A 15,134-nucleotide genomic window follows, 5' to 3' on the forward strand; every position below is an offset into this window, starting at 1 on the left:
GACACTCCAACTATTTTTGAAATCTCCTTTGGTGTGACGAGTGCATTCAGCAAATCACACACTCTTTGACGTTTGCTTTCCTGATTACTCATATGGGCAAAAGTTTCTGAAAAGGTATGGATAATAGTGTTAGGTATGATTATGACATCAATATATGTTTGGTTTCAAAACAATTGACGTAGTGCCTGCTGAGAAAAAACAACTAAATGTTCATTGTAAATTTTGCTTCCCCACCCTGTATATACATTATATATATACATATATATATATACACACATATATATATATATATAATTAAACAGCAATACTATTGTAGCTGCTGAAGAGGGGCAGTTTAGAAGAAATGGGCATTTCTGACTTTGCATCACTACCTGATATGATGGAGCAAGATTTCAGCACAGAGGTGGTTCACGCAGGGGATGAATCTCCAGGAGCAGGAAGATGCAGTGCCCCCCCCCGGTTTTCAAGTGGACACTGGGGTGACTGCAGGACCCACCTTATACACTGTAGCCCAGATCAGGAGCCTGGAGGATGTTTTCAACTTCTGTCCGTCTGACCAGATAGTCCAGATGACCGTGGACTATACCAGCCTCCTGAGAAAGCGCTCCATCCAGGACAAGACCGATACCGACCACGCATATGAGCATGTATTTGGGCCTCTTTCTGCTGACAGGGGTGTACCGCTCCCACAATGAGGCATCCCACAGCATGTGGGACAAACTGTGTTTCACTCCACCATGCCCCTAAAGCCATTCTAACCCATCAACGCCATGATCCAGGTCAGTGACTGGCTATCCCTGGCCCAGCCGCAGCGTTGCAGCATGGACAAGTCGGCAGCCTTCGGACAGGTGGACAGGGTGACTCCGCCCGATATTCAACCTCAGCCATGACACCTGCGTGGATGAACAGCTGGTTTTTCACCAGGGCCGCTGCTCATTCCTCTGATTCACCCGGGGAGTGTGTGTCCGGGTGTGCGCTTCAATGTGTGCCAAAGAAGGGGAAGAACGTATCCATCCTGGGTACCAAGCACCAGGAGCCAGCAGTGAACAGCGGTTCAAGCTGGAGCTGCTTAATGAAATTAATAATTAAAGGAATACTTGAGGCACAAAAAGCATTCGAGGATTTTTCGTTCTCAAATTATGCGAGTACTCGTTGCAGCTCTAAAGCTGACATATTTGCATGTTTCCGATTCATGAACTTTTTGAGAAGCTCACATTAGACCTCATGCACTTGGTCTGTAAAATCTGCTCCTCCAAAAATTTAATACTTTCATAATGCAATGAATCTGAGGAACCAGGTTAGCCATTTTCAACTTATCCTAATGACTGCAATCATCAACGTTATTGTGTGGCAAGTGAATCTCAATTGTACTATTCTCAATATAATAAAATTCAGCAGAGGATGCAGGACAGTAACATTGTGGTCAGTAATTCTCTCTGGTCACTCCGAATGAAACAGTGCATGTAAAACAAGAAAATATGTTTTTTTGTTAATGTCACAAAGCAGCCTTTCTGAAGTGTTGATGTTCTCCACAGCAGGAGGAGCCACTCTCCCCAAACCACACATGCCACCCACTAATCAAACCCACAACCCGCTGTTTCAGTACAGCGACAGGATAGAGCTGTAAGCCACCCAGCGATATTAGCAACACACAGGACGCCTAAAGTCTTGCTGAGTAATATGTCTACTATTCTTCACTTTATTATTCCAGGGGAACCTCAAAAGGGGGATTCTGGACTGTTTTTCTCCCCACCTGTCAAGGGTGACGTTTGGACAAGTGTTGGGGTCTGGGGAGCACTTCCTCTCTAAAAAGGCTGCCCGCTCTGTGTCTCCCCCCACCTACTGCTACATGGGGTCTCCTCCAGGGCTGTTGCTGGCGGCGGCTGAGGGTAGCACGACCGCAGAAAGCTTTGCCTTTGTTGAAAAGCAGCTGAACCAACAGGAAAACCCAACCCTAGCCAGTCAATTAATTGATGGAACAATTTAGAATTATGAGAGGCTCTCAGGAGGGGAAGGAACATGTTTACAAATTATGTGCAATAATAGCTTGTTATGTTCTTACTTTTAGCACCCTCTCCCCACTCTTTTCTGGGGCTTTTACTAGTATATGGTGATTTCTTTCACATCTTGTTAAAGCAAAATGTGGAAATATTTGCTCAAAATGCATGTCCATGACGGGCCAGCCAAGTCAACAGTTCACCACATGCAGCTAATCACTGTGTATTTACAGTGTATCCTGTCTGAACACCCAGATGAACCCAAATCACTTCCATACATCCACTCTGTAAAAACGGCTCCGACTGAGACCACATGAATGCACCAAGCGCCAGCTCAGACCACATTAAAACTCTCTTGATCATCAGGTCCTGCCTCCATGGCCCCATCTGTGCCCAGCTGTGGGGGTTTCTTCTTCAATTGTACAGCAATCCAAAGACCCCCATCTGTAGACTACAGTCAGACCAAGCTGCATTGAGAAAGCGAGGCCTGGCACTAAAAAGAAGAGCCCTGAGCCTTTCACTGAAAGTCACAAAGCACAGTGGGTCAGTGTAAAAACCCACAGTCTTTGTTGCATCTTTAAAAGTAGTCTGTTTTATTTTCAAGGAGCATCTGTGTCTGTTCCAACCGCCAGTCTCCTTAAAAGAGAAAAAAAAGCAGCAATACTCTGCAAACATTTCATCAAACACAACGGTACTGGCACATCTAATCACAGAATCAGCTGCAGCACAAATGCTGTTCATGTGCATTAGCATGTGATTAAATTGAAAGAATGATACTAAATAACCTACAAGGAGTGCATCAGAAGAGGAATCAAGAGAGCACTAAGGCGGCCCAGTTAGCATGGATGGGAGTGAAATATGCTTTGGACTTAGTCTGAAGGGGAAGAGGCTTACAGTCGGAAAGAACAGGAGTGACTCAGAGAGGAAGAGGTGGGAATGCAAATGGAGAATTCTAGGGAATCCCACTGAGATAACTCTCTTCGCTAGTCAGCACTGTGCCAAAGAATTCAGATGAGCAAACCATATGCTTTAACAAGTCACATGTAAACTCTGAAAAACAGTTATAAGCATCAAGAGAAAGCCACTATCGTCACATCATTTGGTATTCTACTGCACGTATATGAGCAGAAAAAGTATATGAAACACAAAGACAGAACTTCAGTGATGTCTGCCAATTGTTACAGGTCTGATTTCAATTTAAACTCTGCAATATTGGAGGAACTCTGAATTAATATTTAGATGACATAAAATGTAGGCTACTGTATGAGCAGTACCTGAATATAACTTTATGCATGTCATACCATTAGCTATGTTTGTGTGTCACATAATTTAAAAGTGATTAGCTGTGGACTATAATGGAAACCTGTCCTGTGTAGTCAAGGGGCAATTCTCACCCCAGGTGTTAGTTTTAGCAGCTTGCTTGCCATATTTTTTCAGTTTAATAGTAGGCAAACATCTGCAACATCTGGTTCAAATGAATGGTGGAGGGGGGTTGTCAGCAAGGAGAGATGCCTACAGCACAAACAGCTACAGTAAATGCAGCAACTCATCACTCACAACCTGTCTGGAAACAAATTCATCAGCACCTACGTGTCAAAAATCAACTTGGATGGACATGACAACATGCAGCTACAATGTCTCAATGGCACTCTCTGGGCTCATTACTCTCTATGCAGCAGACTAATCAGCCTAGTATACACAGCTGTGCGACCCTAAACAAAGAAACACGTAATGACAGTGTGCAGTGAAGCCTCTCTGCTAAAAGGACTTGGGCTTCACCAGTAGACAGTTGGCTCCTCTCTTGCCCTGAGAGTGCTTTGCCCTACTCTCTGAGCTGAAGAACAACACAGAAGGAAGGCAATAAGCTCAGTCATGGAACAGGGTAGATCATGTGGATGAAATGGCACAATATTACATAATTCTCAAAAAAAGAAAAATGTCCCCTGGTGACTGATGGTGATACATAAAGAAATTCAGGTAAATACACTGCTACGTTTGTAGGAATGACTGTAGATGAAAAGATCTATCAAATCAACAGAGTAAAATGTTCTTCTGGGCTTACAAAGAGAGGATATTTAATTTGTAGGAATGTGTAGTGTCACTCAGCAACAAGACGAAAGGTAGTCTGTGAGGTCCTACTTTCGCTATTTTTCACAGTGGACTCACATTCTTAGCATTCCACCAGGAGACCACTGCAGTCCATCTCAAACGGGAATGACAGATTAATTCATGGTGTAACAGACACATTGAGACTTTGGCATTAAGCTTATGCACAAAACACTTTTCTGTTAACATGTCTCTGAAGGACATTATTAAAAACACTTTAAAAAGTATCCAAATACCGCCAAAAGGCTTAAATTGTCAGAACAGTTACCACTTGTTATTGCCAAATGTGCAATATTTTTTAGGAATATCCCCACATGATACTCATGTGTTGTTTTTTTTTTACTAGTGGTTGATTAAAAATATGACTATTTTACAAGCATGAGAACTTTAAAGTGCCTAAAACCTAATTTCTGTACCAAACCCCAATCACTGAACCCTGAATATCTAAAGACAACTGTAAAAATGCTGCAGAAAGCTTGCTGTCCTTGGCCATCTTGTATCTCCAGTTCATTAAATCCATCTATTAAGCCCCCTCCACATATTCCTATCAGCAACAGCACCAGTTTAAATATTTAATTTGGCCCTCCCTGATAGAATAAACGGCCCTGGAATTTGATTCAGGTCAGGTCCTGGATGTAGATCAAAAACAGGGCAGCTGTTGGCCCCTTCTCCCAGTCAAAACAGTACACTCATGTAAACCTCTATGCTGTTTGTGTTGAAAAGACACAAACCAAACAGCTGAGGGAGAGTGGGAGGGAAGTGTCCAAACAGACCAGCACAGCTACATGTTACTCCACAACATATTACTCAGTCTAAAATATCACAGTGAAAATATGAATCACTGGTTAGGACCATATGTGCACGTCTGAACTCGGAGCTGTTACAGTGCATGGATACAACTCAATGGTGACCTGTTTAGCCACAATAACAAACAAAGGAGGCAGCTGTCTGTCAGTGTGCAGTTATGGGACAGTGCACACTGTTTAGCGGCAGTTGCACACTCTTGTGACCTGTGGAGCTGCCTGTCATCTGAGCTGAGACATATCCTGACATAAAGGTTTGATTATAGCTAAAGGACAGGCTGTGTGGCTAAGCTAACGTCGGCTAGCCGACTTCTGCTGTCAGCAGAGCAGTGTGATAGCTGGGCAGCCCTATAACATTGTATATATAGTTAGATGTGGCTAAATACATACATATAATACCTTACAATGGTGTGGTTTCATTAAGGGAAAAACAACTCAAAAGCAGGGCGGCAGCCCCCTGTATCGCTACGTTACTCATGGTCCATATTATGGCTCGTAGTAGTTACTGGCGACATACACAAGATTAGGACTATTTCCAAGAACAATATATTCCAGTTTAGCATTATTAAGCTTACATTGGGTCATTTTCCTAACGTAAGATAACACAGTAAATAGACTGATATTTAAAATACGTTTTAACGGTTATCAAAACTGTAGGAAAAATACAAGAAATAGCCGGCGGTGAGCCAACTCCATGGCCCATGGGAACTGTTAATATCCAGCAAATACACGCAGCCGTCCTAGCTAGTGTGTGGGGGATAGCGTTATAGTTGGGGGTTTAAAAGCATTGCTAGCTACCTGTTAATCGCAGCTTCACTGGGCCATTCCGCCGAATTCCTTGGTTAGACATCTCCCCTCGGTTTCAGCCTTCACTGCACGTAACAAAAATGCGTGGTTAACTGTGAAAAATGACAAGGTTTATTAACCTCTCCGCCAGTTTTAGACAATAATGGAGTCAAGGCATTGTGGCCCGGATGTTGATTGAACTGCCATAGCGCTCGCGCACAAATGCAAAAAATTAAAAATAAAAATAAAAAGCAAAATAGCGAATGGAGCACTGCTGCTACGTGCATTTACTGGAAACGACGAAACGACCCGTGTGAAACGTATAACCGGGTAAGTGTGGAGTCGCCGTAACACGACGTTTGTCTTCACATCTTCAGGAGCCTGGCTGCGCCTCGGACCGAGTCCTCCTCTCCGCTCCGCTCGAGAGTTGAACTGTTAAGCCCTCCGCCGTGGATCCACTTCAGGAGGCTGCTGGTAGGAGCTGACCAGTGACGACAGCACACTTTGTGGGAGTGAAACATTTCTCCAACATGTGGCACCTCGCTGTAACTCACACACAAGTCCCAGTGTGTGTGTGTGTGTGTGTGTGTGTGTGTGTGTGTGTGTGTGTGTGTGTGTGTGTGTGTGAGAGAGAGAGAGAGAGAGAGAGAGAGAGACGGTGTTGTATGAAAGTACAGGGGTTGGACAAAATAATGGAAGCACCTTAAAAAATCAACAAAATATAATTTAATATGGTGTAGGTCCGCCTTTTGCGGCAATTACAGCCTCAATTCTCCTAGGTATTGAGTCATACAACTTGTGAATTGTTTCCAAAGGAATTTTAAGCCATTCTTCAGTTAGAATACCCTCCAACTCTTTTAGAGACGATGGCGGTGGAAATCGACGTCTTACTTGAATCTCTAAAAGTGACCATAAATGCTCAATAATGTTGAGGTCTGGGGACTGTGCCGGCCATACGAGATGCTCAACTTCATTAGAATGTTCCTCATGCCATTCTTTAACAATTCTAGCTGTATGGATTGGGGCATTATCATCTTGAGGTGAAGGTGTTTCCATTATTTTGTCCAACCCCTGTAGATGTGTTTCGTTGTTATTCAATCAAAAAGAAAGTTGCCTGAACCAAAAAAAACAAAAACAATTTCAATAAAAAAAAAAACCTCACTTCAATCAAAAAAACCGTTTGCAAACAAAGAAAAAATGTGTTTGAATTGCAAAAAAAAAATCAAAATCAAAATTGAGACCCCAAAAATTGCATTTTAAAACTTTTTTTCTTTGATTGAAAAGGGTTGTTTTTATTGAAGTGAGTTATTTTTTGACTGAAAATATATATTTTTTTTATTCAAGTCATCTTTTTTGTATTTGGACCATATTATGGGTAGGATCTGAGGCGCCAATAAGTGGGGGGTGAACATGACAAATTCATGGGGCCCAGCATTTGTGGGGGGCCCATAGAGCAGAGGAGGGGGTCCAGTGGATACAGGCTAGAAGTTGTGAAAATGTCCTGTAACATCCGCTGTATAAGAGAGGCATAGAGGTCGGAATCGGATGTTGAAACCATGAAAAGTTTCAGTTTTGTTTTCACACAATGTTTAGTTTTCATGGGGCCCACAATTGGTAGCGGACCCCTGGGTAGGATATTTGTGTCTTCATTATTCAATCTTAAAAAAAATCTCACTTTGATTTAAAAAAAAAAAAAAAAATGAATAAAAAAAAAAACTTAACTTCAATCAATTAAAAAATCAATCAAAAAAACTTTACTTGAATTGGAAAAAAAAAAAAAAAAAAAACATTTTTAGTAAAAAAGTGTTTGAATACAAAAAAATATTTGAGACCCAAACTGACTGAAGTGAAAAAAGTTTTTAAGCCATTTTTTTTTTTTTTTTAATTTTTTTAATTGAAACATTTTGACATAAATATCCCCGAGTGGGTGATGGTTCCCCAATGGTCAGACATGTTTGAGTGACAAGTGTGTACACCAATGACGTTTAACATAGGAAAATCTGTCTAGAACAAGGAAGTCCCCATCTGGCAAAGTTCAGGTATGCAGTGAAAATCCATCTTCCATCTCCATCCAACTGATACACACAAACTTTTCAAATGACAGCATTTCTTTCCCACAGACAACATTAGATGCCTTTTAAGATGTACACTGAGGGGTTTATTTACTTCAAAGACGTGGACATGTTTGTAAAAGGAGGAATAAAATGTCGCGCACAGTGAAAGTGAGAGTCTGGCTCGGCAGGTTTGAAGCACTCCTGTAACCACGTTTTTGTAGCAAAGTAAACAAACCCCTCGGTGTACATTTGAAAAGGCATTTGATATTGTCTGTGGGGAAAAAAGGCAGTTTTGTGGGATGTAAATAACTTAAACAGTGTAAGATCAATCTGCTTCCATTATAAGCTGCTGTGGTGATGCAGGGACAGACTGAAGCAACAAAAATAAAACAAAACTTCAAATGTGTTATTTGTTCCTGGTTAAATAATTTTTGTTAACAACAATGTGTTTATTTCCTTTAAAAACATTAAAGCTATACCGTATGATGTGGCATTTTTACACTTTTCTTTTGTCATCTTAAAATGCTCCTAGTCAGCATGTCAAACTAAAATGTAAAAGAAATCCACTCAAAAATGTTTAATTCTTATATATTGCTAATATTTCTGACAAAATTCTGACCAATCATTTTATTCAGTCCGAATGAAATAATTGGCCAAACCTGGCTGAGCCTCCTGTCAATCATCCATTACGGCCATCCAGCATCCGATCCATTATCGCCGTCCCGCATTCGATGGGTACCTCTGAATCTGACGCTTCACTCGCGCTGCTTCTCCTGTCACTGACCACAGTCTACTATATAGGATGTGAATGGACAGAACTCAAATGCATATGTGGAAGGGAAAAAATGGATTTATTAACAGAAACGACAACTGAGGGGAACAAACAGGAGTCTGATGAATGAAGGATGGAGATAAAAGTCTTGAAGTCAGGTGTACTAGACTAAACAGACAGGTCTGCACAAAGCTCAGCTTTTATGACCGCAGGACTCATACATGTATATGTACATGGTGTCACACGATGTAGGATTATGTAGGATGATAAATGTATGGACTATGAAACCTCAAATGTCCATGGAAAACTTGCGAAGGCCACGCGTTCACAGTGTGCGCCCCCACCGCCTGGGCACCTCATCTCCGTGGTGCAGTGAAGACACTGACCCAGCACTGCACAGACCAGACCCTTAAATTCAGGGTCTACTGATGGAAAGGGGGCTGTGGCAGGTGGATGATGTATCTGATTACTGAGGGAGGGGTCCGCGGGCACACCAAAGTGGACCAGACCTCCGCCTCCACCTCTGCTTCCACCGCTTGCATCAGGTGAGAGGAGGAGAGCATCAGAGCTCAGGCAGGGGGAAGTGGGCGGGGCTTTGGAGGGAGGCGGGTTGTTCATGTTCAAACTTTTACTAAGTGCCGTGAGAAATGCCACATTGGTAGGTATAGCTTTAATGTTGTAATACAGCACAGCTGGCCAAATTGTTTGCTATTGTTGTTACTCCAAAGTTGTCATTTGTTTAGTTACAATGGCTATTGTGCACCAATAGTGACGTGGTGAATCAGAAAAAAAATGTGATCAATATTAACGGCCATCCCACTGACAACAACAACTGTCTGATGTGGTGAATCAGGGGGAAAGAATGTCGAGTTTTGCAGGGAAGTCCCAGGATGCTCTATCCTAATTCTGTTTTAAGACTTTACTAGTGCTTTGTAAATAAGCACAAAAAATTGTTGTTTCTGAAATGTTATTCTCTGTGAATATCTTGTCTAGGTTTGTGGTAGAGTATCGTGACACACTGGCAGGTGGTTATTTAAATGTGTAATTGTGTATGGGTTGTGGGCCTAAATTTTAGAAAAAGTTCCAGGCTTTATTTTTGCTCTCAGTTCATCCCCGTCTGTCTGTCTATCCATCCATCCTGTCTGCATTACTCTTCATAGCTTTGCACAACACAAGGTGTAAACTTTTTGCAAAGATTGATGCACTCTTAGTCTTGCATTCTAGTATTAAATACCAATACTGTGTGTGTGTGTGTGTGTGTGTATACAGTACAGGCCAAAAGTTTGGACACACCTTCTCATTCTTTGCATTTTCTTTATTTTCATGACTATTTACATTGTAGATTCTCACTGAAGGCATCAAAACTATGAATGAACACATGTGGAATTATGTACTTAACAAAAAAGTGTGAAATAACTGAAAACATCTCTTATATTCTAGTTTCTTCAAAGTAGCCACCCTTAGCTCTGATGACTGCTTTGCACACTCTTGGCATTCTCTTGATGAGCATCAAGAGGTAGTCACCTGAAATGGTTTTCACTTCATAGCTGTGCCTTGTCAGGGTTACTTAGTGGAATTTCTTGCCTTATTGATGGGGTTGGGACCATCAGTTGTGTTGTGCAGAAGTCAGGTTGATGCACAGCTGACAGCCCTATTGGACAACTGTTAGAATGCATATTATGGCGAGAACCAATCAGCTAAGTAAAGACAAACGAGTGGCCATCATTACTTTAAGAAATGAAGGTCAGTCAGTCTAGAAAATTTCAAAAACTTTGAATGTGTCCCCAAGTGCAGTCGCAAAAACCATCAAGCGCTCCAACGAAACTGGCTCATATGAGGACTGCCCCAGGAAAGGAAGACCAAGAGTCACCTCTGATGCTGAAGATAAGTTCATCTGAGTCACCAGCCTCAGAAATCGCAAATTAACAGCAGCTCAGATTAGAGACCAGATGAATACCACACAGAGCTCTAGCAGCAGACACATCTCTACAACAACTGTTAAGAGGAGACTGCGTGAATCAGGCCTTCATGGTCAAATAGCTGCTAGGAAACCACTGCTCAGGAGAGGCAACAAACACAAGAGATTTATTTGGGCCAAGAAACCCAAGGAATGGACATTAGACCAGTGGAAATCTGTGCTTTGGTCTGATGAGTCCAAATTTGAGATCTTTGGATCCAACCACCGTGTCTTTGTGCGACGCAGAAAAGGTGAACGGATGGATGCTACATGCCTGGTTCCCACCGTGAAGCATGGAGGGGGAGGTGTGATGGTGTGGGGGTGCTTTGCTGGTGACGCTGTTGGGGATTTATTCAAGATTGAAGGCAACCTGAATCAGCATGGCTGCCACAGCATCCTGAAGTGACATGCCATTCCATCCGGTTTGCGTTTAGTTGGACCATCATTTATGTTTCAAGAGGACAATGACCCCAAACACACCTCCAGGCTGTGTGAGGGATATTTGACCAAGAAGGAGAGTGATGGAGTGCTGCGCCAGATGACCTGGCCTCCACAGTCACCGGACCTGAACCCAATCGAGATGGTTTGGGGTGAGCTGGACCGCAGAGTGAAGGCAAAAGGGCCAACAAGTGCTAAGCATCTCTGGGAACTTCTTCAAGACTGTTAGGAAACCATTTCAGGTGACTACCTCTTGAAGCTCATCAAGAGAATGCCAAGAGTGTGCAAAGCAGTCATCAGAGCTAAGGGTGGCTACTTTGAAGAAACTAGAATATAAGAGATGTTTTCAGTTATTTCACACTTTTTTGTTAAGTACATAATTCCACATGTGTTCATTCATAGTTTTGATGCCTTCAGTGAGAATCTACAATGTAAATAGTCATGAAAATAAAGAAAATGCAAAGAATGAGAAGGTGTGTCCAAACTTTTGGCCTGTACTGTACATCTGTTAGATGTCGTTGTGTTGTGAGGAACAGACAACTGAGCAGCAAGACTTCCTCAGACACCATTTCCTGACAGCGCCTCTATGTCATGGACCCATCCATGGGCCTTCACTCTGGGCAGCGTCTGTATGAGCATGTTAATGCTCTCCAGGCTGGTCCAGGTCCGGAAGGATGTGCTGACTGCACAATCTCTTTTTTAGGGACTGAGCTGAGAGGGCAAGTCCCTATTGTTTTTCATTCGTTTTTTATTATTTTCCCAATGTGACTTTGAACTGGAATTTGACCCCCTGAACATGTTCAAAAACTCACCAAATTTGGCACACATGTCAGGTCTGGCAAAAAATTTCATAAAATGTAAAAATTAACCCAATAGGTACCAAAATGTGCTCTGTAGCGCCACCTATGTAAAAACAAAACAAAACATGGAAACCACCACAGTGGCCAGCAAGAATGTCAGAGAGACATGAAACAAATGCCAAAATTTTTGTTACATTGAGCACTACAAAAAATACAGGAGGACGCCATAAGCAACTGGAACTCCAACAGGAAGTTGGCAAATTGCCTTTCAAAGTAAAACCTTCAATTTAAAACTAGTCTGAGGCCATTTGTCATATTGGTTTCTAATTTTCAACAAAAATAGCGTAAACCCTTCTGAAAAAACTGTCTAATCAACTTTTTAATTACTGTCTTAGTTTTCTTTTTTTTTTATAAGCCCGGAAAAATGTGATGTCCAGGACTAATTTTTCAATTGGGACTTTTTCCCACATGTTATATATCCATACATTCACAAAACTCACCACAACGCTCCTGTGCAAACATTTTTGACATAGGATGTACGGTTATGGATTAACCACAGTTTGTTTGTTTTTATGCTTTTTACACTTTAAACTGCCATTTGACCCCCTCAACATGGTCAGAAACTCACCAAATTTGGCAGACATGTCAGGTCTGGTGAACATTTTCATACAATATCAAAATTAACCCCTTAGAGGCCAAAATGTGCTCTGTAGCGCCAACTATGTACACAAAAATCGCCCTAGTGGCCCATAGGAATGTCGTACAGACATGAAACAAACACAAAAATGTTGGTCTCATCAAGCCCGACAAATCATATGCTCACATCCATGAGGAAGTTGGCAATCTGCCTTTGAATGTACGTCAAACATCAAAGAATTAACAAGACAATCTCTTTCCACAGTCACTGCTTATTCAGCTCAAACTTTTTTGGTACATATTATATATTAATCCATTCAGGAGACTCTGTACAAGCCTTCAGTCCAAGAATTTTTGAGATAGGATGTACGGTTATGGATTAATCACAGTTTGTTTGACAGGATCGCTGTCTGCATCTGTCAGAGAGAGTCTGACCTAACGAGCCGAGAAAGACACAGAGAGATTCCTCGGTGTTGTATTACGAGTGCAGACACAGAGGTAGTAAATCAAATTCTGAAAGCTGATTGGCTGAATTCCTTTCTTGTGGAATGCATACAATGAAAGTGTGGAAAAAGCACTACATAAGTACTGACCATTTACCATTTAAACGCCTGTGCATTTGATGCACTTTGTCAGAGCCTATGTAGTGCTTTCTGTGACAGCCTTTCCTTTCAAAACGTTGTTAGCAACAATGAATTCAACAACCAGTTCCTCCAGATGATGAAAGCCATGGCCACACAGGGCATGAGCCAACAGGTGTACGTACAGGGGGCAGAACTACTGAGGGCAATATTCAAAGCTGAAGTCTGGTGGCGTCCAAGTGGATGCACAGTGCCACATCTCTGCTGTAGTGGAGAGAACACTGAGGAATCTTCCAAGTGTTTATTTCACCAAACAATGTTCCTCACAGCACTGCAATCTCACCAAACAAAGCACAAGGGAAGTTGTGTTTGTTTCCACTTCCATTGCTGTCCTACAGACCTCTGGCATGGCTAATCTTGGGACTGCTGTGGAACAAGGACTCAGCCTTCCTGAGTCTTCCTACCTCAGATCAATCCAACAAGCATGTCAATGTCCCCCTGCATTCCAAAAACAAGACCTCAAACCAGGAAAAGGGCTATATGCAGGCATGGTTACTCACAGCTACAGTCTGGGAGAACCTATATGGACTGACACGGACCTTGGCAGCCATTTCACACAAACTACACCAACTCCACAGCGCCTGCAGAGAGAATTCCCTTTGAGTGAATTTCCCCCCGTTCTGGTGCGCCAAGGAAACACATTTACTTTGAGGGCAGTCGTTGTATTTATTTATTAATTTGCACATCACAAACAACAACAATGAAATTAAATAAAAGGAAATTATCATGGAAGTAACACCATTGTGCAGGAGAGGATAGAAGCCAAAAAGATTTATATAAATTCCTCCCCAGAAATAAACAATACACAAAAGAGAAAGAAATAATAAAAATACAACAGCATCATAATAATAATAACAATAATGATAATAATACTAATAATAATAATAATTATAATAATAATAATAATAATAATAATAATAATAATAATAATAGTAATAATAATAATAATAATAATAATAATAATAATAATAATAATAATAAATGAATCAATAAATAAAAATCAAAAAATATAAAACATTAAATTTTTTCATAAATTAGAGTCCTTTTCAGATGCTTTTTAAATAATGATAAAGAAGATGTTGATTGAAGTTCAGGACGTAGATGATTCCAAAGATGTGGTCCACCATATTTTAGAGGATACTGACTGACAGAAGTTCAGCAGTATGGAAGATGAAATTTGCTAGAGTATCTTGTAGGATAATTGTGAATAACAGAAGACAACATAAAGAAGTTGTGGAAAACTTTAGGAAGGACATGAGTTAAGTGAACATATTTGTACATGAAGACACAGGTCTGGTAAACATTCACATCAAAAAACTGAGAGAAGTTTGAATTTTAATGAAGAGAGGAGCAGATGAGTCGAGTCTATTTGAAATCTATTAGATCAGTCTTAAAAATTTCTTTAGAATTAGAAAATTTCTTATTGAGCTAAGTGGGACAGGTTGCCGCCCAAACAGTGTTGCAATAAATAATATCAGGATAAATTAAGCTGTAATAAAAAGTGAAGAAACAGAAAGGTTTATCAATGAACGAACTCTGCTCCAAATGCCAATTGACTTCATGATCTTTTTACAGACAAGATCAGTATGGTATTTCCAGCTCAATTTATCATCTACAATAACAACACCTACAAATTTGATATGGGAAACCTGAGTTATTTCAAAATCATCTATGAGTATTTAGTTGTTTTCATTATTATACTTCCTTTTTTTTGTTACAAAATACCCTAAAATTGGATATTTGGGTACTGAGAGAGAGTTTATTCAACTGAAAACATCTAGAAACATATGATAGTTCTTCATTTGCTTCTCCAATCAGTGTATTGAAATTTTCATGTGATATAACTAAACACGTCATCAGTAAATAAGAGATGCAGTACATTTTTACGTACCATATGAAGATCATTCATGTAAATCAAAAAAAGGAGAGGCCCAAGAATCAAACCCTGAGGAACCCCACACATTATCTTAGCTTTATTTGAATTATGATTATTGAATAATACATACTGTTCTCTGTCCTTTAGATCATCCCTTAACCATGTCAAAGCAATGTCATGAAATCCATATTTCTGTAATTTTACTATGTGGATGTGGTGATCAACTGTATCAAATGCTTTTGATAAGTCTAAAAATATACCAAGAGAT

General features: G+C 40.8%; 1 protein-coding gene across 1 annotated transcript in view; it reads right to left on the reverse strand.

Annotated features, from left to right (window-relative positions):
• smurf2 (SMAD specific E3 ubiquitin protein ligase 2) overlaps positions 1 to 6,270 on the reverse strand; it is an 83,053-nt gene extending 76,783 nt beyond the window's left edge. The window contains exon 1 of the mRNA XM_030140454.1: positions 5,705 to 6,270. Within this exon, the coding sequence (XP_029996314.1) occupies positions 5,705 to 5,756 (52 nt within the window). The 5' untranslated portion in view covers positions 5,757 to 6,270. The remainder of the gene's footprint in view (positions 1 to 5,704) is intronic.
• Positions 6,271 to 15,134: the final 8,864 nt, after the last annotated feature.

Source organism: Sphaeramia orbicularis, chromosome 8 (assembly GCF_902148855.1).
Source record: "Sphaeramia orbicularis chromosome 8, fSphaOr1.1, whole genome shotgun sequence".
NCBI classification, from domain to species: domain Eukaryota; kingdom Metazoa; phylum Chordata; class Actinopteri; order Kurtiformes; family Apogonidae; genus Sphaeramia; species Sphaeramia orbicularis.